The 23,871-nt window shown below is 36.2% G+C and overlaps 1 protein-coding gene across 5 annotated transcripts in view; it reads right to left on the reverse strand.

Moving 5' to 3' along the window:
- PHF2 (PHD finger protein 2) overlaps window positions 1–23,871 on the reverse strand; it is a 3,400,138-nt gene that overhangs the window by 2,227,503 nt on the left and 1,148,764 nt on the right. For all 5 annotated transcript variants that reach the window (XM_044078128.1, XM_044078127.1, XM_044078125.1 and 2 more), the window contains exon 8: window positions 412–574. In XM_044078128.1, the coding sequence (XP_043934063.1) occupies window positions 412–574 (163 nt within the window). The remainder of the gene's footprint in view (window positions 1–411; window positions 575–23,871) is intronic.

Genomic DNA, 23,871 nt, shown 5'->3' on the forward strand with positions numbered 1-23,871 from the left:
AATGAGTCTGTTATGTGCAATATACATAACCCATCATACTATAATGAACACTAATAAATGCAAACCTGTTGGGATGAAAAGTGTTTGCCCTTGTTTTACAGAACATCTGTAGCAGTTGTCTACTTGGTGAGTCATTATGTATAGCATACATAAGCCATCACACTATAATGAATACTAATAAATGCAAACCTGTTGGGATGAAAAGTGTCTGTCTTTGTTTTACAGAACATCTACAGCACTTGTCCATTTGGTGAGTCCATTATGTAAAACATATACACCCCCCACACTATAATGAATACTAGTAAATGCAACCTGTTGGGATGAAAAGTGTCTGTCCTTGTTTTACAGAACATCCGTAGCAGTTGTCTACTTGGTGAGTCCACACTATAATGGATACTAATAAATGCAAACCTGTTGGGATGAAAAGTGTCTGTCCTTGTTTTATAGAACATCTGTAGCACTTGTCTACTTGGTCAGCGAAAAACATTTCACTGTTATTGGAAGATGACCTCCAGTGCTCATAGAGGGAAATATTTGCTGGAGCTGGTTTGATCAGATAAAATATCTTCTCTCCCTGCATTAAAGAGAATGAAACCAGTAAGCATACAGATGGTCACATGTTTTTATCATCATTGTTCACAGCTATGCAAACTATCATAAACAACAATTTCTTCTACTTGCAACCATAAAACACTGTTAAAAGTATAGATATCTTACTTTACAAAAAAACAATAACCTAGATAGTACCATAAGCAACAACTCTGGATGAGCAGGTTCATCTCTGCTAACAGTAGGACTAATTCCATCAGACAAAGGCAGCTCAGCATCTTAAGCTTTCCCATGCTATTAAATCCCTTGGCTTTATCCATGCTGTTCTGTGACCAGACCTTCCTCTCAGATTACAGTATGCTACACAAGGCAGACAATACATAAAACAGACCTTTGCACCAAGATGAATGGCAGGGTGTAGGGATGTTACTGAGAGTGTACGACCTGCTCATCCATTTCTATCTTTATGCTATGTACATAAGTATGTAACTTTCACATTTGATATGAGGAAGTCCCTGCACTGCACAGTTTCATGTTATTTTCCCATGTGTTCTCATTCATGGGAACATACCCAAAGGAAGATCTGGATCTGAAAATCGCATCTAGCTTATAATGTTTTGCAAAAGTATTCATTGAGGACAAAGTAGCTGCTGCACAACTAAGGCTATATTATAGAAAATTGCTTGAGACATAATCACTAATGTACCAAAACTGGTATCAAGACTGGTCCTAGGGCTAAACAGCAAAGGATTATTATACATTTCATAATAATGTTTAATAATTTACTAAAACCTGTCAGCCATTTAGCTAAACTAATCACAGGCACTTTACAGCCAATTTTATTTTGTCATGCAAAGTTATGAAGAAGTGAATGATTTTATTCTCTCCAAATAGAACCTGAGCTTTCAGCTCCATGTAGCACAATATTCTACCATACTGAAATAATTACAGAAAAAGACAGAAAGATGAACACACTGGTTCAAATTTGAATTAGTGACTATCTCTGGCATGAATGAAGAGTATTATGAAAGGAGACCCTATCCTTGTATAAAAAATTTGATTATTCAAATAAGTATTGTAGGCTTGCAATGCAGAAATTCTTCTGGCTGATGTTATCTGCTCCTAGAAAAAGTGCTTTACAAAATAAGTACTTTCATTATGCCATAAAATATGGTTTGAATGGTGGGAAATTAAGTTTCTTAAGTCCAATAACAGGACAGAATCCATGAGGGAGGGTACTTAGAAGAAAGGTATTTTTCGAAAAGGTCTTGGCTAAAGACATAAGATTTGCACCTTGATATAAATAAGAAACAGTAGCAAGATGCACTTAAAAATAGATGTGGCCTACGTCAAACATTTTAGCTAAATAGTTCAAGTCTGTTGTTACATGAACAGTAAAAGGAAGTACACCCTTTGATGAAATTCATATGGAAAATTAGCCTATTTAGTTTTTCAAGTCTTCAGTGCATTGGGCTTTTTTGCAGAGGTAAAAATCTAGACTACCTGACAGGGGTAAAAGAGCCTCTGGACATTTGTTGAACTGCAGAAACCAAGCAGTTGGGCACAGGAAGTACAGAACTGGATGGGACTTGCCAGATGTATGGGATAGTAGGGTCCTTAAGAGCTGAAGGCTGAGACACTTCTCCAACAGGTGAGGCTGGAGAAAGTGCAACTAGACTTGCATAAAGCCAAAATGGGGTTATGAAAATTACTATAGGTTTGTGCTACTTAGCTTAATGAATAAACCTCAGAATCAGAGGACATGAGGAGTCTTGGTAGCTACTTTTACATGACAACATCCCAGGACACACTCCCCAAGAGAAAGGAACAGGGAGAATAAGCTGCTGCACTTGGTGATGGTCTAAGAGACAAATAGTCATAGCAAGGCTTTCCCTAATAACAGAACAGCTGTTGTTGACAAAATGTTAACAGCAACCGAAGCAGAGAATGAAATGGCCACACAGTCAAATAGTATTTTTAAGCTTTCTTCCACTTTAATGTCACGTGGACTTCTTCAGAAAAACCAGGACGCCTCCCTACGTCCTGGTTTTATAATCATTGAACAGGAAATGATGTTAAAATGATAGACATGACTATTTACATTCAAATATAAAAATGTAAAACACTAAAATGACACTTTTATGTACAAGAAATTATTATTACTCGTCATTGGTCATTCCTTAAAAATAACTTTGAAATACTTTTATTTCCTCCAATTATCCATATAACACTCCATTTAACATAGACATGGATTTATAGCTACTGGCCGTATCAAGACAACTCATGCCAACATATCTTAGAATTACAACAATGTATAAATATATGTATATAAGACAGGAACTGATGTGGCTAAAAAACCTACTATATGATGATAACTCCCTATACTGTGATGCCTTATGAGCTTCTATAATTATGAGTCACTATTTGATGTGAACAAATGGTTGTAATTCTAAGATAATAAAAGTATTTCAAAGTCATGTCTATCATTTTAACATCATTTCCTGTTCAATGATTTGACTGTGTGGCCATTTCATTCTCTGCTTCGGTTGCTGTTAACATTTTGTCAACAGTTTTGTTCGGGTTGCCGAAGTTCTTTCGTTTTGCATTGGGTTTTTCTAGAACAGCTGTTGTATTACTAATGAACGAGGAACCACTGAAACGGCAACAGAAGCCAATGTTATGAGCCTAATTACTAGACAGCTGGTTTCTACCGGGATGTCATTTGCAACATAAAAGCAGCTGGTGGACATACCCATCCTCATACTTTCACTGCCTCTTGACAAACGGGGGCTAGAAATGGGTTCACAGTTCCCCCTTGCTTGATGGCATACCAAATGACTTCCTGGAATGTAAGAAAGACTGTCTTTATCATACATATACTGATGTACAACTGGCCTTTGAATGCAACCACACATCTTGGACAGATTGACAATGCCCCCGTCACACCCATGGGCAGAAATATCTGTAATGACAAACAATACATAGGTAAAGGTAATTAATGGGCTGCTTACAGTCAGATTTGGAGTGTGTGACCACACACTATGAGATGAGTTTCACAACATTTTGAATTTTTTATGTGTAGATTCATAGGATTTAAAATTTAAGGCCACTGAGCTCCAGAAGTTCACTGAAATACCCCTACATAAAACCTTCTGAAGGGTGCCACAGGGAAGTTCACTATCATTAGCCCCTTGGCCATGAAGCCAAATAAAACTATGCCACACTGCAAATGAACAATTTGGCAAACTAATTCCAGAAGAGGAAGGATCTTTTGCATGGGTAAGCAGGCTTTAATTGCTACTACATCTAGACTAATGCCTATAAATGTCAGCAGCTAAACTAGACCCAAATGAGACTTTGCAATGTTCAAGATTATGATTTAAGGGCTGAAAAAGTTTGATCAGGGACTCCCAGGCAAAGGTCAGTCTGCTTAAGGAAGGTATGGAGGGGGATAGTCAGCCAGGTAGGAAAATATCTTCATTTCTTATAACATATGCTTTAATGCAAAAATAGATATGCATTTACTTAACACCCTGTGGGGGCTGAGGTGAGACCAACAAGAAGAGTCCTGAATTAGTAATGACAGTTTCCTACAAGACGCAATGGTACTTCGAAGACTCCTTAGCAATCTTTATGTGTACACAGTAAGTAACACGAAAGTGCAAAGTGCGCAAAGAATCTTCTTTTGACAGACATGGAAGGATGGACTGCACCATGATCATGCAAACTGTTTCTTTTGGCATGAACTGGCTTGGCATGCTCAGTTTGACAAAAGACTTGAAGTTCTTTATTTTCTTGGGTATCAAAAAGAACACAGAGTGATAACCTAACTGGTACTGGTCTGGCGGGATATTCTGGATGTCTCCTTTACAAAGAAGGTTTAGGACCTTTCTTCTAGTAGCAGTCTTTTGACAGGGTGGGACATTACACAAAGACAGAGAGAGTTGGGAAGGAAGTTTTCCTTAAATTTTCATATTCACTAGGTGAGAAGATACAGTTGTCCTGAAAAGTTTAGATACATCAAAGATTTTAAGAAAATCACCTTGGTATCTTCAGCAACGTCTATTAAGCAAAGCCAGGAATGATGACATTTATTTTGGTGCCTGCTGAACAGGGAGAGCTATTAGCAGAGCTGCAAGCAAAACTCGTGTTGAGGTTTGAGACAGAAAATATATTTGCCAAATGCAACTGCAACTTTTGTTTTAACTGCTCATCTAGCAATTGGTTTAGAGACTGTTACATCTCATTTGACAGCTCCATCTGGAACCTCTGCTTAAGGAAGGTGTGGAATTGCAAAAGGAGTCATTACTGTGCACATTGCGGATGCTGAGAAGAGCACTTCTGGGTGACATCAAAGATTGAAACAATACTAATTTCATGAACTTTAATGGTACTTTGACTTAGGAATGAGGTCCATTCCCATTATGGTATTAGAAACCCAAAAGATTTGGAGAAATTAAAAAAGAGAAGAACTTTACTATATGGGGCATATAGTTTACAGCCCTCGGTGAAAAGGTGAAGAAAGGATAAACTTGCTTCCCAAACCTGTCCACATACCTGGCTTCCTTAACAGGGGATGGAGAGCTGAGCAATGGAGTATAGCATTTTTAAGGGCAGCCATAACTACAACTCAGTCAGGCATTGGAGTTCATGACCAATGAGTCTCATCCTTCAGAGGTCAAAGGATCCTATCGGATGTCCAAAGGGCAGGAGCCCCAACATCAATGTTGTCTTTTGATATAAACAATTTATTCATTTTGTCTTTAGGCAAAACCACCTAAAAAGTTGTTTGGGGTGTTTGAAAAGCCTTCTGCAGACAGGGATTGTGTCAAGTTTTAGAGACATCATTGTCCCATTTTACTCAACTCCTTTGGCATGTATCTATCCAGACTCAAGCTACAATGGGAATGCCCCCAGAGATACCTTACTAAAAGGATACAAGGCTTAAAAAACATGTCCTACATGGACCCAACTCAAAGCCCTGTCACTATACTTAATATGCTATAGACTGCTGAGAGGTGACCTGTACCTGGCATACAAAGCATCATTAAACCTATTATGAATGGATTTACTGCACATCAGCAAGTCAAATAACATCAGAAATACTCAGTCTAGGAATCAAAACCTCTTCTGCAACATCAACAACTCAGTTTGGAGGGACAGATATATCTCACAGAGGATACCACTGCTCTGGAACAGACTCCTCATCCGCATAAAATAAGTTCATCCCTGTCCATTTTCAAGCGTAACTTAGATCTATGGAAAGGAAACAGAAAAGTTAACCTAGGACTATCCCCTGTACTACAAAAGGACAGAGGCAGCTCCTAAATGTTATACCCCATGCACAAGTCCTCACAAATTACCTACAGAATGTTCCCAGTTATTTTCATTAGGGGTAATATTTAATTACTGACCATGGGATGGGTAAGGCCAATCTATAACCAAATGGGACAGATTATTTTGAGCACAAAAAAAGGAAACTGGCTAGGCTTAAAATGGCCTGCAAGGGCAAAGTACAGTTGTGTATACTTACCATAAATGTAGATGTTCGAGTGTATTCACTGTTGCAGTCATTACATTTGGGTAATCTGCTGGCAAGTTGCCCTCAGTCGGCCTGATTAACAAAGTCTTGGGTCCTGCGTCAGTTGCTGTCCCTTCTTCCATGACGTCAGGTCGTCAGGGGTATAAACCATGCAGCCGACGCCATTACATCAGTTTTTCTTGCCCCAGATGTCAGGTGCCCCCCAAATGGGGAGCAATATATATATATATAACACTGAAACCAAAATACTGAAAGCTCAAAATACTGAATACTCAAAATACTGAAACTCAAAATACTGAAAACACATATTATGCGTAAACTCAGCTTAAACAACATAAATCATAACAATTTCTACCAAATATATGCAGGGGGGCAAGCCCCCCTGCACCCCCCACACCCCCTGCTAATTAAATATATCAACTCCAAGATTGCACATTAAGTGCAATCTTGGAGTAGATATATATAATTAGCAGGGGGTGTGAGGCTTGCCCTCATATTTGGTAAAAATTGTTATGATTTATGTTGTTTAAGCTGAGTTTACGCATAATATGTGTTTTCAGTATTTTGAGTTTCAGTATTTTGAGTATTCAGTATTTTGAGCTTTCAGTATTTTGGTCTTCAGTATTATGAAGTTTTGTCATTTTCAGTATTTTGAAGTTTCAGTGTTATGAAGTGAATCTATATATATATATATATATATATATATATATATATATATATATATATAATTTAAAACACAAAACATATACCTCCAAACAAAAGCAAATACACCAAAAAGGCTTTTAGACATAGTAAAAGAAAGGAAAGGTATAGTTAGAGAAAAACAGTGGGCTGGAGGAGGGTAACCAGGACTGCAACAGTGAATACACTCAAACATCTACATTTATGGTAATGGTACAAAACTATACTACGTTCTTCGTGTTTCACTGTTGCAGTCATTACATTTGGGTAGAATCCCAAAGCTATGGTTGGGAGGATGGATTTATACAGCATTAGGAGCAGCTATAAGGCCCTGCAGGACAGCAGTGGCAAAGCCAGCTCTGAATTTAGAAAAGAGAGGTAAATGGCAATGTTTGGTGAACGTATGAACTGAGCTCCAGGTAGCAGCTTCTAGAATGTCTCTGGTAGGAACCCCTCTGAGAAAGGCTGCAGAAGTAGATGCAGCCCTGGTGGATTGAGATCTGATCCCCTTGGGGACAGGTTTACTATGGTGCATATAGCAGAAATAAATACAATGGCTTATCCATTTGGAAATAGTCTGCTTTGAAATAGCCTTTCCCTCTGCCCCTGCAGCAAAGCCACCAGTAGTTGTTCAGATTTTCTTAAAGATTTTGTCCTGTTTAAGAAGAATCTTAGTTGTCTGTGTACATCCAATGAGTGCAGAATCCACTCACCCTTGTTCTGTGGTTTGGGAAAGAAAGTTGGCAGATGTTGTAAAACAGCAAGATGTAGCCGATGCCAATAAGGAGATGAAAAGCAAACCCAAATTTGTTGAAATTATATTCTTGTAGCACTGGAACTAACCCAACGAAAAGCCACCACACGTTCCTGCAGCAAAAAACTTCTTTATTGACCTAGGTTTCGTCCATACGAACTTCTTCAGAATACATACTACTGTTTCAACCCAAGATTTTTATACAATATTGTGTATTGAATAATTACTTAATTGATATCCTTGATTTTCAATAATGAATTCTTAAAATGGAAATGACTCATTCAAGAACATTTTATATCCATTAAAAACCATTATATTTACAAACTTGAACCAACTGTATATATATATATATATATATATGTACTCCAGTGAAAATATATATGTGTGTATTTTGTATTAAAAACAACTATGTAAATGTACATTTAATCAACTATATCTATTCATAAAATAATAATTAAACTTTACTTTGTACTTTACATATATTAAAACACATTTATCTATGTAACATATATAATATATATAATATTGTGTTAAAATTAAAAGATATATATATATATATATATATATATATGTAATTTATGTAATTGATGTATATAATCCCTCATCCGACTGTGTCTCATATATTTTATATATATATATGGATTTTTAACAGTATACTAAAGGTATGATAATATGATATAATATAATATAATATAAAATGCATAATACCATAAATACAATTAAAATGAACCAAACATATTTTAAATAATGATGCTGACAAGTATTACTTTGTTTACTATTATAGTATGGTATATAATATGTATGTTATATGTAGTCCAATTAGTATATAGTCAAATTTAATATAACCCACACTTTCAAAATTAAAAATAATAATGAATTAATAATAATAACTAAATAATATAACTTAGTCAATATTGTATATGAAACTAATTTATAAAAATAATAAATATATAATGGATGTATATATATATATATATATATATATGTATATTCTTTTGTTATTATTTGTATACATCATCTATTTGCCATAAACTCTATTCAATTTCAATAATGGCATGATAGTCATGTATTCATTTATGCCTGGTGGAATACATGAATTCAGACTTATCTGCCATTTTAATTCCTCCATGTCCAAATGGTACATAGTTATCTTTCCTTGTGGGTCATATTTGATTTGATTAATGACCATAAATTTAAATTTGTGGTCATTATTTTCAATGATATGTCTCGCTAAAGCATTAGTACTCTTATGGTGTTGTATATCCAAAAGGTGTTCTTTAATCCGCTCTCTAAATTGCCTTTTTGTTTTCCCAACATAGAAGGCTTTACATTGTTGACACAAAGCTATATATACTACATTTGTTGTTAAACAATTGTAATGCCCATATATTCTAATTTTACAGCCATTGATCATTGTTTCTGTACCTGAACAATATATGTGACTACATGTACTACATGTTCCACATTTAAAGTTACCTTTACTTCTGTTGTTATATTTGTCAGTTTTTCCTTTATTTTCTAATATATTTTTAAAACATGGACTCTTTTTGTATACAAATTTTATTGGACCTTGAAAAAGTTGTCTCCCAATTTTATCATTCACAAAGAAATCCCAATTTTTCTTTATTATGCTCTCTATCTCTCTAACACAATCATTGCAATTAATAATATACAATGGAACGTTATTATAATAATCTTTCCCTAATACTCCTTTACTACCCAATGTTAATTTATTTAAGGGACCAGTTTTTAATATTGCGGTATATATTCCATTTTGTCTTTTATTTTTTACTTCATTGTATATTTTAACACAAAACTGTTCTGGATATCCTCTATTCATAAATAGTTGCATAATATATTTTAATTCTTCTATGAAATCCTGCTCTTCACTTACCATTCTGGCTGCCCTGACCATCTGCCCTTTAATAATAGCTTTTTTCTGATGGTCAGGGTGCCAGCTATTAAAATGCAAGTATGCATTAGAAAAAGTGGGCTTTCTATGTATTTGTGTTTTTAAATTATTTGTTTCTTTGTTGTATATTATATCTACGTCCAAATAATTAATTTTTTCATCATGAACATGATGTGTGAATCTTAGAAATTTTACTGTAGTATTTATATACTCTAAAAAAGTTTTTAACATATCTTTATCTTGGTCCCAGATGATAAATATATCATCTAAATATCTAGTATACATTACAAGATGTTTACGGAAATCTGATTGAAACAAATAATTATGTTCCCAATAGCTCATTATTAGGTTTGCATACATGGGGGCACATGGTGCCCCCATGGCTACCCCATTTACTTGCTGGTAATAACTTCCTTCAAAATATATATAATTGTTGTTTAGGACAATTTCCATCAAATTTATTAAAGTATTGATTTGTTCTTGTTCATATAAATGTGTCTCAAACAATTGTTCTTCTAGCCATATGAGGCCAATGTCATGAGGAATTGTTGTAAATAGATTAACAACATCAATTGTTACAAAAGTATATTCATTTTTCATATCTATTTCTTTTAGTTTACTCAAAAAGTCCCATGAATCTTTTGTTATATAACTAAAACATTTCATACTCTCCTTGAAGAAATAATCCAAATATTGACTTATGTTACATGTTATACTTCTATTCCCATCTACAATAGGTCGAAATTCAAAATTGTTGAGGCCTTTATGTATTTTTGGTATTCCGAAGATACCACTAATTACTGGGTACTCATTCTGTAAATATTCATGTTCATACTCATTGATTTCCCCCTGGTATAACATATCATCTAACATTCCTTCTATTCTTCTAAAAGCTATGTTTACTTGATTTTTACTTATTTCAACATATGTGTCACTTAGTAACATATTGGTCATATAGGAACTATAATCGCTATAATCTAATATGACTATACCATTACCCTTATCTGGCCTCATAATTCTTAATTGTAAGTCATTATTGATGTCTTTAAGTAATATTTCTTCTGTTTTAGTCATATTAAAATGTCTATTATGCTTATATTTTTTGTAAAACGTTCTTACATCATATTCACTTCTCTTTTCAAAGTTCGCTATCTCATCGTTCATGGGTGGATTGAATAAACTAGATTTTGTAAAAATCTTTTGTTGTTTGCTTTGATCATCAATTTTATTATTAAAATATGCTTTTAAGTTCAATTAGCGTGAAAACAACTTTAGATCCAATATAGATTCCACTATATTGCCTTTTTTGCAGGGAACATAATTAAACCCTTTGGAAAATAAATCAGCGTGTTGCACTGTTATGTTCTTTGAAGAATAATTATACACTTTGAAATCATGTTTTGTGTTCATTACTATGTTTGGATTACTTAAAAAAACATAATCATTAACATCAGGTACTATATCTACATTAGAATACATATCTATACTTATAACTTGTGATTGTGTACAATTGTCGTTATTGACCAAATAATGGTCTGGATTACAATCTATATAAAAATTGACTTCGTTACTATAACATTCTTCATCTTCATATACTAACTTGTCAGCACTTACAATTCCCACATTGTTTATTCCACTACTAAACTCACTTTCATTGTATTGGTATATACTTAATTCTAGTAATGCATCATCATTCATGTTATCATAACCGTCTTGCTTCCCTTTAGGTATTAAATTATTACTGTTATGCAATTCACATATATTATTGTAATCAAATGTTACATCCACTACAGGGTTTGATATGTTGGAAGAAGACGCCAGTGTTGTACAGAGTTCTACATGTTCAATGGAACCAATTTTTAAATCTAGGCAGGGCGTACTCACGTTAATGATGTTATTGTCCAACTTTTGCGGTTGTTGAATGTCAAAAAGTCCAAAAAGACTATGTGCCGCTGTATTGATACCCGCCTGAACCACAACGTCTGTGGTTACATTTTCCGTTTCCTGCCTGCTGTAATTCCCAAAAAAGTCTGTTTCGGTCTGACACCTTTTTTGTCAAATTCATGTTGGTTATTAAACTCGTGTTGGTTCCTCAGCCGATTAGAACGCCTAACGCCCTCCTCCACGCTATCTTCGCCCTCATTGCGAGTATTCTCGTCGTCTCCCTCAAACGGCGGACTGTCGTCATCTGCAACTGCCGAAAAGTTCTCTGTGTATGGATTACCATGGTGTTGACCTTTTGAACTACCAGATTTTGGATATGCTTGATGTTGCGCATATCTTTGTATGTCACGTTGGATTTTAACACTTTTCTTTTGAAATAAAATATCACAACTGTTTGTAACATCTGATATAATGTGCGTGTACTGGTCATATGCATGTTCAAAGAGAAGGTCTTTTGAGATGTTCTGATTTAATTCTTCCAATTGAATTAATAATTCTTCAATTTTTATACTGTTGTATTTCACCATTATTTCCATCAGCCGGATACCACAATTGTCAAACAAATCATGTAGTTCTTTTAACATACTGACATTTTGTTCACAGCCATTTGGATATCTCCAAAGCCGTAAACCTTTGGGAATAATTCCCAACTCTATGTTACGTGTCAGATAACAGTTCTCTAATTGTGTCCGTTTCAATTTAAACAGTTTTTTCTCAAATGTTCTTAACATTTCTTGCATTGGTTGTGGTTCATATATCACTTCTACTGTTGAACGTTGTGGAGTGCTACCACTTTGACAACTGAAAGCAGTAGTTTTCCAACAAGTTATATCTCTAACAGTTCTTTCTTTACCACATATATCAGGATTACCTTGCGTTGTTACATTGGGTGGTGTGGGTTGTGTGAGGGGTAAGCCCAAACTTTCCTCTGATTGTATTAATTCCACCGCTTCTTTAGTGAGTATTTTTTGTATAAGAACCGAATGTTCTTTTAAGGTTTCGCATATTTGCTGTAACATACTCCCGACATCCACCGAACCCCTCTCGCTCGCCATAAAAACTAGTAACCAAAAAATACTGCAACCTGTTGTAAAACAGCAAGATGTAGCCGATGCCAATAAGGAGATGAAAAGCAAACCCAAATTTGTTGAAATTATATTCTTGTAGCACTGGAACTAACCCAACGAAAAGCCACCACACGTTCCTGCAGCAAAAAACTTCTTTATTGACCTAGGTTTCGTCCATACGAATTTCTTCAGAATACATACTACTGTTTCAACCCAAGATTTTTATACAATATTGTGTATTGAATAATTACTTAATTGATATCCTTGATTTTCAATAATGAATTCTTAAAAGGGAAATGACTCATTCAAGAACATTTTATATCCATTAAAAACCATTATATTTACAAACTTGAACCAACTGTATATATATATATGTACTCCAGTGAAAATATATATGTGTGTATTTTGTATTAAAAACAACTATGTAAATGTACATTTAATCAACTATATCTATTCATAAAATAATAATTAAACTTTACTTTGTACTTTACATATATTAAAACACATTTATCTATGTAACATATATAATATATATAATATTGTGTTAAAATTAAAAGATATATATATATATATATGTAATTTATGTAATTGATGTATATAATCCCTCATCCGACTGTGTCTCATATATTTTATATATATATATGGATTTTTAACAGTATACTAAAGGTATGATAATATGATATAATATAATATAATATAAAATGCATAATACCATAAATACAATTAAAATGAACCAAACATATTTTAAATAATGATGCTGACAAGTATTACTTTGTTTACTATTATAGTATGGTATATAATATGTATGTTATATGTAGTCCAATTAGTATATAGTCAAATTTAATATAACCCACACTTTCAAAATTAAAAATAATAATGAATTAATAATAATAACTAAATAATATAACTTAGTCAATATTGTATATGAAACTAATTTATAAAAATAATAAATATATAATGGATGTATATATATATATATATATATATGTATATTCTTTTGTTATTATTTGTATACATCATCTATTTGCCATAAACTCTATTCAATTTCAATAATGGCATGATAGTCATGTATTCATTTATGCCTGGTGGAATACATGAATTCAGACTTATCTGCCATTTTAATTCCTCCATGTCCAAATGGTACATAGTTATCTTTCCTTGTGGGTCATATTTGATTTGATTAATGACCATAAATTTAAATTTGTGGTCATTATTTTCAATGATATGTCTCGCTAAAGCATTAGTACTCTTATGGTGTTGTATATCCAAAAGGTGTTCTTTAATCCGCTCTCTAAATTGCCTTTTTGTTTTCCCAACATAGAAGGCTTTACATTGTTGACACAAAGCTATATATACTACATTTGTTGTTAAACAATTGTAATGCCCATATATTCTAATTTTACAGCCATTGATCATTGTTTCTGTACCTGAACAATATATGTGACTACATGTACTACATGTTCCACATTTAAAGTTACCTTTACTTCTGTTGTTATATTTGTCAGTTTTTCCTTTATTTTCTAATATATTTTTAAAAGATGGACTCTTTTTGTATACAAATTTTATTGGACCTTGAAAAAGTTGTCTCCCAATTTTATCATTCACAAAGAAATCCCAATTTTTCTTTATTATGCTCTCAATCTCTCTAACACAATCATTGTAATTAATAATATACAATGGAACGTTATTATAATAATCTTTCCCTAATACTCCTTTACTACCCAATGTTAATTTATTTAAGGGACCAGTTTTTAATATTGCGGTATATATTCCATTTTGTCTTTTATTTTTTACTTCATTGTATATTTTAACACAAAACTGTTCTGGATATCCTATATTCATAAATAGTTGCATAATATATTTTAATTCTTCTATGAAATCCTGCTCTTCACTTACCATTCTGGCTGCCCTGACCATCTGCCCTTTAATAATAGCTTTTTTCTGATGGTCAGGGTGCCAGCTATTAAAATGCAAGTATGCATTAGAAAAAGTGGGCTTTCTATGTATTTGTGTTTTTAAATTATTTGTTTCTTTGTTGTATATTATATCTACGTCCAAATAATTAATTTTTTCATCATGAACATGATGTGTGAATCTTAGAAATTTTACTGTAGTATTTATATACTCTAAAAAAGTTTTTAACATATCTTTATCTTGGTCCCAGATGATAAATATATCATCTAAATATCTAGTATACATTACAAGATGTTTACGGAAATCTGATTGAAACAAATAATTATGTTCCCAATAGCTCATTATTAGGTTTGCATACATGGGGCACATGGTGCCCCATGGCTACCCCATTTACTTGCTGGTAATAACTTCCTTCAAAATATATATAATTGTTGTTTAGGACAATTTCCATCAAATTTATTAAAGTATTGATTTGTTCTTGTTCATATAAATGTGTCTCAAACAATTGTTCTTCTAGCCATATGAGGCCAATGTCATGAGGAATTGTTGTAAATAGATTAACAACATCAATTGTTACAAAAGTATATTCATTTTTCATATCTATTTCTTTTAGTTTACTCAAAAAGTCCCATGAATCTTTTGTTATATAACTAAAACATTTCATACTCTCCTTGAAGAAATAATCCAAATATTGACTTATGTTACATGTTATACTTCTATTCCCATCTACAATAGGTCGAAATTCCAAATTGTTGAGGCCTTTATGTATTTTTGGTATTCTGAAGATACCACTAATTACTGGGTACTCATTCTGTAAATATTCATGTTCATACTCATTGATTTCCCCCTGGTATAACATATCATCTAACATTCCTTCTATTCTTCTAAAAGCTATGTTTACTTGATTTTTACTTATTTCAACATATGTGTCACTTAGTAACATATTGGTCATATAGGAACTATAATCGCTATAATCTAATATGACTATACCATTACCCTTATCTGGCATCATAATTCTTAATTGTAAGTCATTATTGATGTCTTTAAGTAATATTTCTTCTGTTTTAGTCATATTAAAATGTCTATTATGCTTATATTTTTTGTAAAACGTTCTTACATCATATTCACTTCTCTTTTCAAAGTTCGCTATCTCATCGTTCATGGGTGGATTGAATAAACTAGATTTTGTAAAAAAAAATATATATATATATATATATATATATATATATATATGGATTCACTTCATAACATTGAAATATCAAAATACTGAAACTCAAAACACTGAAACCAAAATACTGAAAGCTCAAAATACTGAATACTCAAAATACTGAAACTCAAAATACTGAAAACACATATTATGCGTAAACTCAGCTTAAACAACATAAATCATAACAATTTCTACCAAATATATGCAGGGGGGCAAGCCCCCTGCACCCCCTGCTAATTAAATATATCAACTCCAAGATTTGGGGGTGCAGGGGGGCTTGCCCCCCCTGCATATATTTGGTAGAAATTGTTATGATTTATGTTGTTTAAGCTGAGTTTACGCATAATATGTGTTTTCAGTATTTTGAGTTTCAGTATTTTGAGTATTCAGTATTTTGAGCTTTCAGTATTTTGGTCTTCAGTATTATGAAGTTTTGTCATTTTCAGTATTTTGAAGTTTCAGTGTTATGAAGTGAATCTATATATATATATATATATATATATATATATATATATATATATATATATATATATATATGTATGTATATATATATAAAATTTAAAACACAAAACATATACCTCCAAACAAAAGCAAATACACCAAAAAGGCTTTTAGACATAGTAAAAGAAAGGAAAGGTATAGTTAGAGAAAAACAGTGGGCTGGAGGGAGGGTAACCAGGACTGCAACAGTGAATACACTCAAACATCTACATTTATGGTAATGGTACAAAACTATACTACGTTCTTCGTGTTTCACTGTTGCAGTCATTACATTTGGGTAGAATCCCAAAGCTATGGTTGGGAGGATGGATTTATACAGCATTAGGAGCAGCTATAAGGCCCTGCAGGACAGCAGTGGCAAAGCCAGCTCTGAATTTAGAAAAGAGAGGTAAATGGCAATGTTTGGTGAACGTATGAACTGAGCTCCAGGTAGCAGCTTCTAGAATGTCTCTGGTAGGAACCCCTCTGAGAAAGGCTGCAGAAGTAGATGCAGCCCTGGTGGATTGAGATCTGATCCCCTTGGGGACAGGTTTACTATGGTGCATATAGCAGAAATAAATACAATGGCTTATCCATTTGGAAATAGTCTGCTTTGAAATAGCCTTTCCCTCTGCCCCTGCAGCAAAGCCACCAGTAGTTGTTCAGATTTTCTTAAAGATTTTGTCCTGTTTAAGAAGAATCTTAGTTGTCTGTGTGCATCCAATGAGTGCAGAATCCACTCACCCTTGTTCTGTGGTTTGGGAAAGAAAGTTGGCAGATGAATGGTCTGATTAAGAGCCACACTGGATACCACCTTAGGCATAAAGGATGGATTGGTCCTGAGAGCCACCCTGTCTGGATAAAAATAATGAAAGGCTCCACTGCCATAAAAGCCTGTATTTCCGAAATTCGTCTTCTTAATTCTGAAGCGACTGCTAAAAGAAAAGTTCTTTTCCAAGAGAGACATTTTAAGTCCGCAGTAGCAGCTGGCTCAAAAGGAGGTAGAGTGAGTTTTTCCAAAACAAAATTGAGGTCCCATGCAGGAGTTGGTGCTCTCCTGGGAGCTCTTAAATTTTTGGCCCCTCTGAGATACTGCTTTAGCAGAGGATGAGAGAAGAGGAGAGGTTCTATGTTGTAATGAGCTGAAATGGCAAATGCATGGATTTTTATGGAAGAAAAAGATAGGCCCTTGTGAAGCATCCCAGTTAAGTATTGCAAAATCTGAGGAGTATTGGGCATTGCTGTGCATATTCCTTGTGCCTGGTTCCAGGCACAGAATCTTTTCCATTTGTCAGCATAAGGTTTTCCAGTACTATGCCTTCTAGTCTCAAAATGACATCCATCACAGGTTTGCTGAGAGATGCCAAGGGTGAAATCAGTTGATTAGCCATGCTGCAAGATTCAAAGTTTGTAGCTGAGTGTGTAGAATTTGGTAGTTCTGCTGAGACAGTAGGTCAGGTGTCTGAGGCAGGTGCCATGGAAAAAGGTGTGACACTTTGCACAGGAGCGGGTAGCAGTGTTGGCGATGCCAGTCTGGAGCAATCAGAATCATTTTTGGTTTGTCCTGTCTGGCTTTTAGTAGGACTTTGGAGAGCAGAAGCAGAGGGGGAAAAGCATAGACTGATAGGTTTTTCCAGCTGAATGATAGAGCATCCACTTTCTAAGCATTTTTGTGATGAATTCTTGTGCAGAATTTGTCCAACTGATAGTTCTGGGGTGAGGCAAAAAGATCTATGTCTGGGCTCCCCATTTGCATGTCAACATGCTGAAAACTTGTGGTTCCAGTTTCCATTTGTGTGGGTCCATAAGATTTCTACTTAGTTCGTCTGCCAGAGTATTTAGCTTTCCTGGCAGGAACTGAGCTTGTAGATGTATTTGATAAGTCAAGGCCGTGTTCCACTATGCCATGGCTAGTCTGCAAAGGGGGTAGGAATGTGTACCCCCCTGCTTGTTTATGTACCACACGATTGTGGTGTTGTCTGTCTTTATCAGTAGTCGTCCTGGATGAAGGTAGTCCTTGAAGGCTGTCAGAGCATTCTTTACAGCTAGCATCTCTTTCTGATTGATATGTAGGTGCATTTGATTTGGGTTCCATTTGCCCTGAATGCATTTCCCTGCCAGATGTGCCCCCCTAAGCATAGTCTGATGTGTCTGTAGTTAGGGTTTGGACGGCAGGGGGTGGAGAGAATGGCAGTCCCTTGTTTTGGTGGCAGGCCTCTGTCCACCACAGGAACTCTAGTTGCATGCAAGGTACAATAGGAATCACTGTTTCCAGGCTGTGACAATGTTGACTCCATAAAGCTTTTAGGTACCATTGAAGTTTCCTCATATGCAGTCTTGCATATGGAATTAGAAGAATGCAGGAGGCCATGAATCCCAAGGCCTGCAGAATTTGTCTTGCAGATAGCAAGGTTTTGGTGGCCACCTGTTTGAAGGAAGTCATCAATTGAATTTGCTTTTCTGGCATAAGGTAAGTCATCTGGGCAGTTGTACTCAAGCTTGCACCCAGGAATGTAATTTTTTGAGAGGGTACCAGTTGTGATTTCTTTTTGTTTATGGTGTACCCTAGACAAGTTAGAACCCATTTTACAAATGCCAGATGCTTTAGAAGAGTGTCCTTGTTTCCTGCCTGAATTAGACAATCGTCCAGGTATGGATACATTTGAATATTTCTTTGCCTGCAAAAAGCAATTACTGGTGCCAGGCACTTTGTGAAGACTCTGGGCGCAGGAGATAAGCCAAAGGGCAGTGCAGAGAACTGGTAATGCAAGTAGCCTGTTTTGAAGCGGAGGTATCTTCTGCAAAAGTCCCTGATTGGGATATGCAAGTAAGCCTCTTTTAAGTCTAGAGTTACCAACCAGGCGTCTTTGCCTAGCATAGGTAGTAACTGCTGAAGAGTCAGCATCTTGAATTTTGGAATGTCCAGAAATGTATTCAGAATGGAGAAGTCCAGAATTGGACACCATGATTTGTCTTTTCTGGGTACCAGGGAAAGTCCTGAATAGAACCCTTGTCCCTTTTCCTCTTCTGGTACTGGGTGAATAGCTCCCATATTCATGAGGGATAGAACTTGTTTCTGGGCCTCTGCCCACTAATTTGGAGGCAGATCTGGCCATCCGTTTGGGATTGGCAACGTGTGGAAATGAAATCTGTATCCCTGGGATACTATATTTAAAACCCATTTGTCCTGGGTAATCAGATGCCAGTTTCGTGCATGAAGTGCCAGTTTTCCCCCCAAAGGGGCGGCCAAAAGGTAAGTGCTTGGTGACTGTAGTGGAAAGTCATTGAGACTGGTTACCATAGGGAGGTGCCTTGTAGCTTCCAGGTTTGGAGGTGGAGGCACCCCACTGTTTTGTTCTAAATGTTCCTCGTGACTGAAACCTGGAGCCTTTGGAATGTTTGGATTTGACTTGAGCGGCTCTCATGGGAACTGGAAAGGACCAGTTCTTAGTAGGCAAGTGCCTACTAAATCTGGGTGGCTGCACTTGTAAGAAATCTTTCACAGTTTGCATAGATTTAGCTTTATCTTCCAACTTTTTTAAAACTTCTTCAGCCTTATTACCAAAGAGACTGTCCTGTTGTAAAGGAGCATCCAACAATTTTGCTTTAACACAGTCAGGCAGACTTTGCTCCTTGAGCCAAGCATGCCTTCTTATCACAGATCCAGTAACAGCAGCCTTGCAAAAGGCCTGCAAAGAATCAAAACCACATTGCAAAGTATGTTTTTCAACTTGTTCACTGAATGTAATAAATCCTACAACTCTTTATTTTCCACACAGTCAGAGATCAACATCATTTTCTGTTTACGTAAACCTATGACATGCTGTTGATATTTAAGCATATGAAATTGACAGTTTAAAGCCCTGATCGCCAAGGTTGAAGACGTGTAAACCTTCTTACCCCATCTATCCAACGCCCTGGAATCTCTGTCAGAAGGGGTATGATTTTTAGCAGTAGAGGCTTTAATGCCCCTGGGACCCTGAGAAATGGTTTCAGGGTCAGCAGCAGGGTTTTTGAAAAGGAATTTGTGGGAGTCAGGGACCCTGTATCTGTCTGGCTTACTAGGAGCCGGAGGCAGGGAATCAGGAGTCTTACTGGATTCTGAGAAAACATCATCAACAATGTCTAGAACAGGAGGTATAGCCAAAGGCCTATGCTGAGGAAGAAGAAGAAGAAAATCCCCAAGTCTCTTTTTAGATTCAGAGAAATCCTGACTTTCCCAGTGGAAGTGTTCCCTTAAGGTATGTAAAGTTTCTCCAAAAGAGAAATCCTCACGGGGAGAAGCAGAAGGGATGGAATCTTCTGCATCAGAGTGCTCATTAGTAGGTATAGATAATTCCTGTTCAGAAGAAGAATCAGAAGAAATAGAAACCTGATCTGAAGATTCATAGTCAGTGCCTTGCCTAGGCCTCTTAGCAGGAGGGGGATGTGTATCCCTGATCAAGGTAATTAAATCTTCAGACATTTTGATCATTTGCTTTTTAGGCATTGGGGCCTGTACACGTGGCCCAAGCATCGTTTTCTTAGACATAGAAGTAGATTTTGGCCTTAGTTTTGAAGATGGCGTCAGTTTAATATACAAATCTTTAGGCCTGAAAACACCCTCAGAAGCCGGTGCCTGCTCAGCGGCTCCGGACCCATCTAAGGTAGAGACATCTGCGGGTTTAATACTTAAAGCATCTTGCGGCATACCGGACTCCGAATGGGTCTCAGTAGAGGCCTGCGAATCAAAAGTAGCAGGTATCAGGGGCTGCAAAAGCGCCTCACTGAGTACCGACGAACCGGCGACTGGCTTAGGAGAAGCATCGTCATCGGTTTTGGACCTCGACGGTCTGTCTCTTTTTCTTTGCGTTTTTTAGGTATTCCGGTAGTCGGATTGCTAACCGACGACATTTCTGGATAGTTAAACCTTGAGCCAAAATATTTAGAAGCAAAAATATACCAACGTTTATTCATGCGTTGATTAAATTTAGCACAAAACCGACAGCAAGGCACGTTGTGATCAGGGCCTAGGCAAGGAATACAGTACAAATGAAAATCCTTATGAGGTATTTGCTTCCCACAAATAATGCAATTATTAACTTTTACTGACATCGGTAAGGAGCAAGAAAAAGTTTCCCCAACGGGCTATTTAGCTTTTAGTTGAAGACTTCGGTTCTGAAACTCGAAAATGATAATTTCAGGAGTCGGCCGACCGGCACGGGCACCGCGCAGCAAGAAAGACTGATGTAATGGCGTCGGCTGCATGTTTTATACCCCTGATGACCTGACGTTATGGAAGAAGGGATAGCAACCGACGCAGGACCCAAGACTTTGTTAATCAGGCAGACTGAGGACAACCTGCCAGCAGATTACCCAAATGTAATGACTGCAACAGTGAAACACGAAGAACATCTAGCCTAATACTTACCTATGAACCTGTAAACCTATTAGAGCACAATATAACCCTATCCTTGTGAAAAATCATATAGAGTTGGCACAGCATGAGAGCTTGCAGCTCAGGGACTCATCTTGCAGGTGTCAGAGCAATGAGTAAAACTGTCTTCCAAGGAATGAACCATAAATCAGGCCGAGGGACAAATCAAAAGGAGGTAAGGTGAATTTTTCAAGAATATAGCTGAAATCCCAGGGAGAAGGAATTTGTTTCTGAGGGGGTCTCACATGCAACACTACTTTCATAAATTGACCACAAAAAGAGATGAAGAAGGGAATCCATGGGCAGATAAGTTGAGATAGCCACAAGATGCACTTTAACAGAAGTATATGACAGACCATTTCTAAGTAGCTCACGTTTCAAAGCCAAAGGGGGTGATATCATTTTGGGATCTCTGTTACTGGCTAGGCACCACCTAGAAAAACTCCTCCACTTGTAATATCTTCTAGTTGTAGGTTTTCTTGCTTTCTTAAATCTATGCTGCACATCCACATGGAAAAAGTGCTTAAACTTATCAAAACAGAATCATCCAGGCTGTCAGTTGCAATTACGCTAAACAGGGGTGTACCATTCAACCCTGATGCAGTGTGAGCAGATCCAGTCTGAAAGGAAGCTTGTGGTAATTGCCCTTAGCAAATTCCTTTAAAAGGTGCAGTAGAAAGCCAAAAGGCTAATGCAAAAAAAAAATGTAAGCTAGACACTGCAAATTTAAAAAATGTCCTGAAATTTTGAGTAATAGTTATATGATAAGCTTCCCTGAGATCTAGTCACCATGAAACAGTGATCTGGAAGCAACATCAGGATAGACTATAAGGTGATCATTTTGAATTTTGGAACTTCACCAAGTGTTACAACAATGCTTTTTGTAATTCTTTCTAAATCTTTAGAAGTACTTGGGAATCATTGGAATGGGTGGAAAAGCATACAGGAATATCCCGGCCATGGGAATGATAGTGTGTCTGTTTTCCAACCACGGCTGCAAGGATGCCTTTAACACAGTTTTGTCAGTGGACTCTGAAAGGAGGTGAACAAATCTACATGAGGTGTTCTCCACATCTGGATCAAGTCCTGGAAGACCTCTACATGGAGCTTCCACTTGTGTAGGTCTGTCCAGGATCTGTTTAGTCTGTTTGCCACTTTATTTTCCTCTGATGGAATGTATGAGGCCTGAAGAGTCACACAATGCAGTAGAGTCAGCTTCCCAGCCATCACTGCCAACCAGCAAACAAGGTATGACCTCGTATCACCTCGCTTGTTCAGGTAACTCATCATGGTAGTGTTGACTGTGACTACTAGAAGAGGACCATGTCCATAAGTGGTGAAGAACTTTTAAGGTATTATCACTGCCAACATCTCTTTTACCTTTCTGTGTTTTGGCATGTCCTGAGGACCTCAAAAGCCATACACTCAAACTTAATGGATACTGCTCCACATGCAAAAATCTGAAGAGTCCGTATGGAGAAACTGGACTGGGGGTCAGAAAAGAAAAGAATATCTGGATTTAGAGACCATTCTATCACTGCAATAACTCTTTTTAGAAATTCCAGTACTGGTACTCGGAAATCCAAGGGATGAATGTGGTGAATCCAACAAATCAACTACCTCTGAATTTTTCTCATGTGTAGTCTGGCTAGTGGTATCAGGAGAATCACTGATCCATGAGACCTAGAATTTTGAGGAACTGTCTTGCTGAGGCCAAGTCTAGAAGAGAGAAATCCAAGCAAATGTCCTAATAAGTCAGAACTTTGTCTTCTGGCAGGAAGTTCATCCTTTTTACTGTGTCTATCCAACAACACAGAAAAAAAGTCATTGAGAGGGTGTGAGGAAGGACCTTTGAAGGTTCAATTTGAAGCCCAGGCAGGACAGGAGGGATACCAACTTGTCTACGGACTCCAACCACCTGAATGCAGAATCTGCACAAATCAGCAAGTCATTTAAATAAGGAAAGATGGGGGTGTTAGGGTTTTGCAATAGGCAACTACTGGGGACCAGACACCTTGTAAACACTTGCGGTGCAGTAGATAGCCCAAAGGATAATGCAGAACACTTATAATGTAAGCCAGACACAGCAAATCTCAAAAATTACTTGAAACAGTTTTCTAGTTTCAGCACTCAAATCTGTTTCTTTGAGCTCAGCACTTGTTCATAACTCATTGTAAGCACTAAATAAGCTACAAATTACTACAAAGTAAAAAAAACAGATGCACGTTGAGTCCGGTGCCCAAGAGGTAAATATCACCAAGTATAAAATTAAATTACTGTCCACGAACGTTATTCCAAACTTTAATTCAGACACGACAAATCACATAAGTGCTTTCGTTTGGCTATGCCAAACTTTTTCAAACAGTTAAACCCTCATTTCCTGTCCCTTAAATAGGCAACAGAAC

The sequence above is a fragment of the Protopterus annectens genome, chromosome 7.part0, assembly GCF_019279795.1.
Source record: "Protopterus annectens isolate FY-2018-M chromosome 7.part0, PAN1.0, whole genome shotgun sequence".
NCBI lineage: Eukaryota > Metazoa > Chordata > Ceratodontiformes > Protopteridae > Protopterus > Protopterus annectens.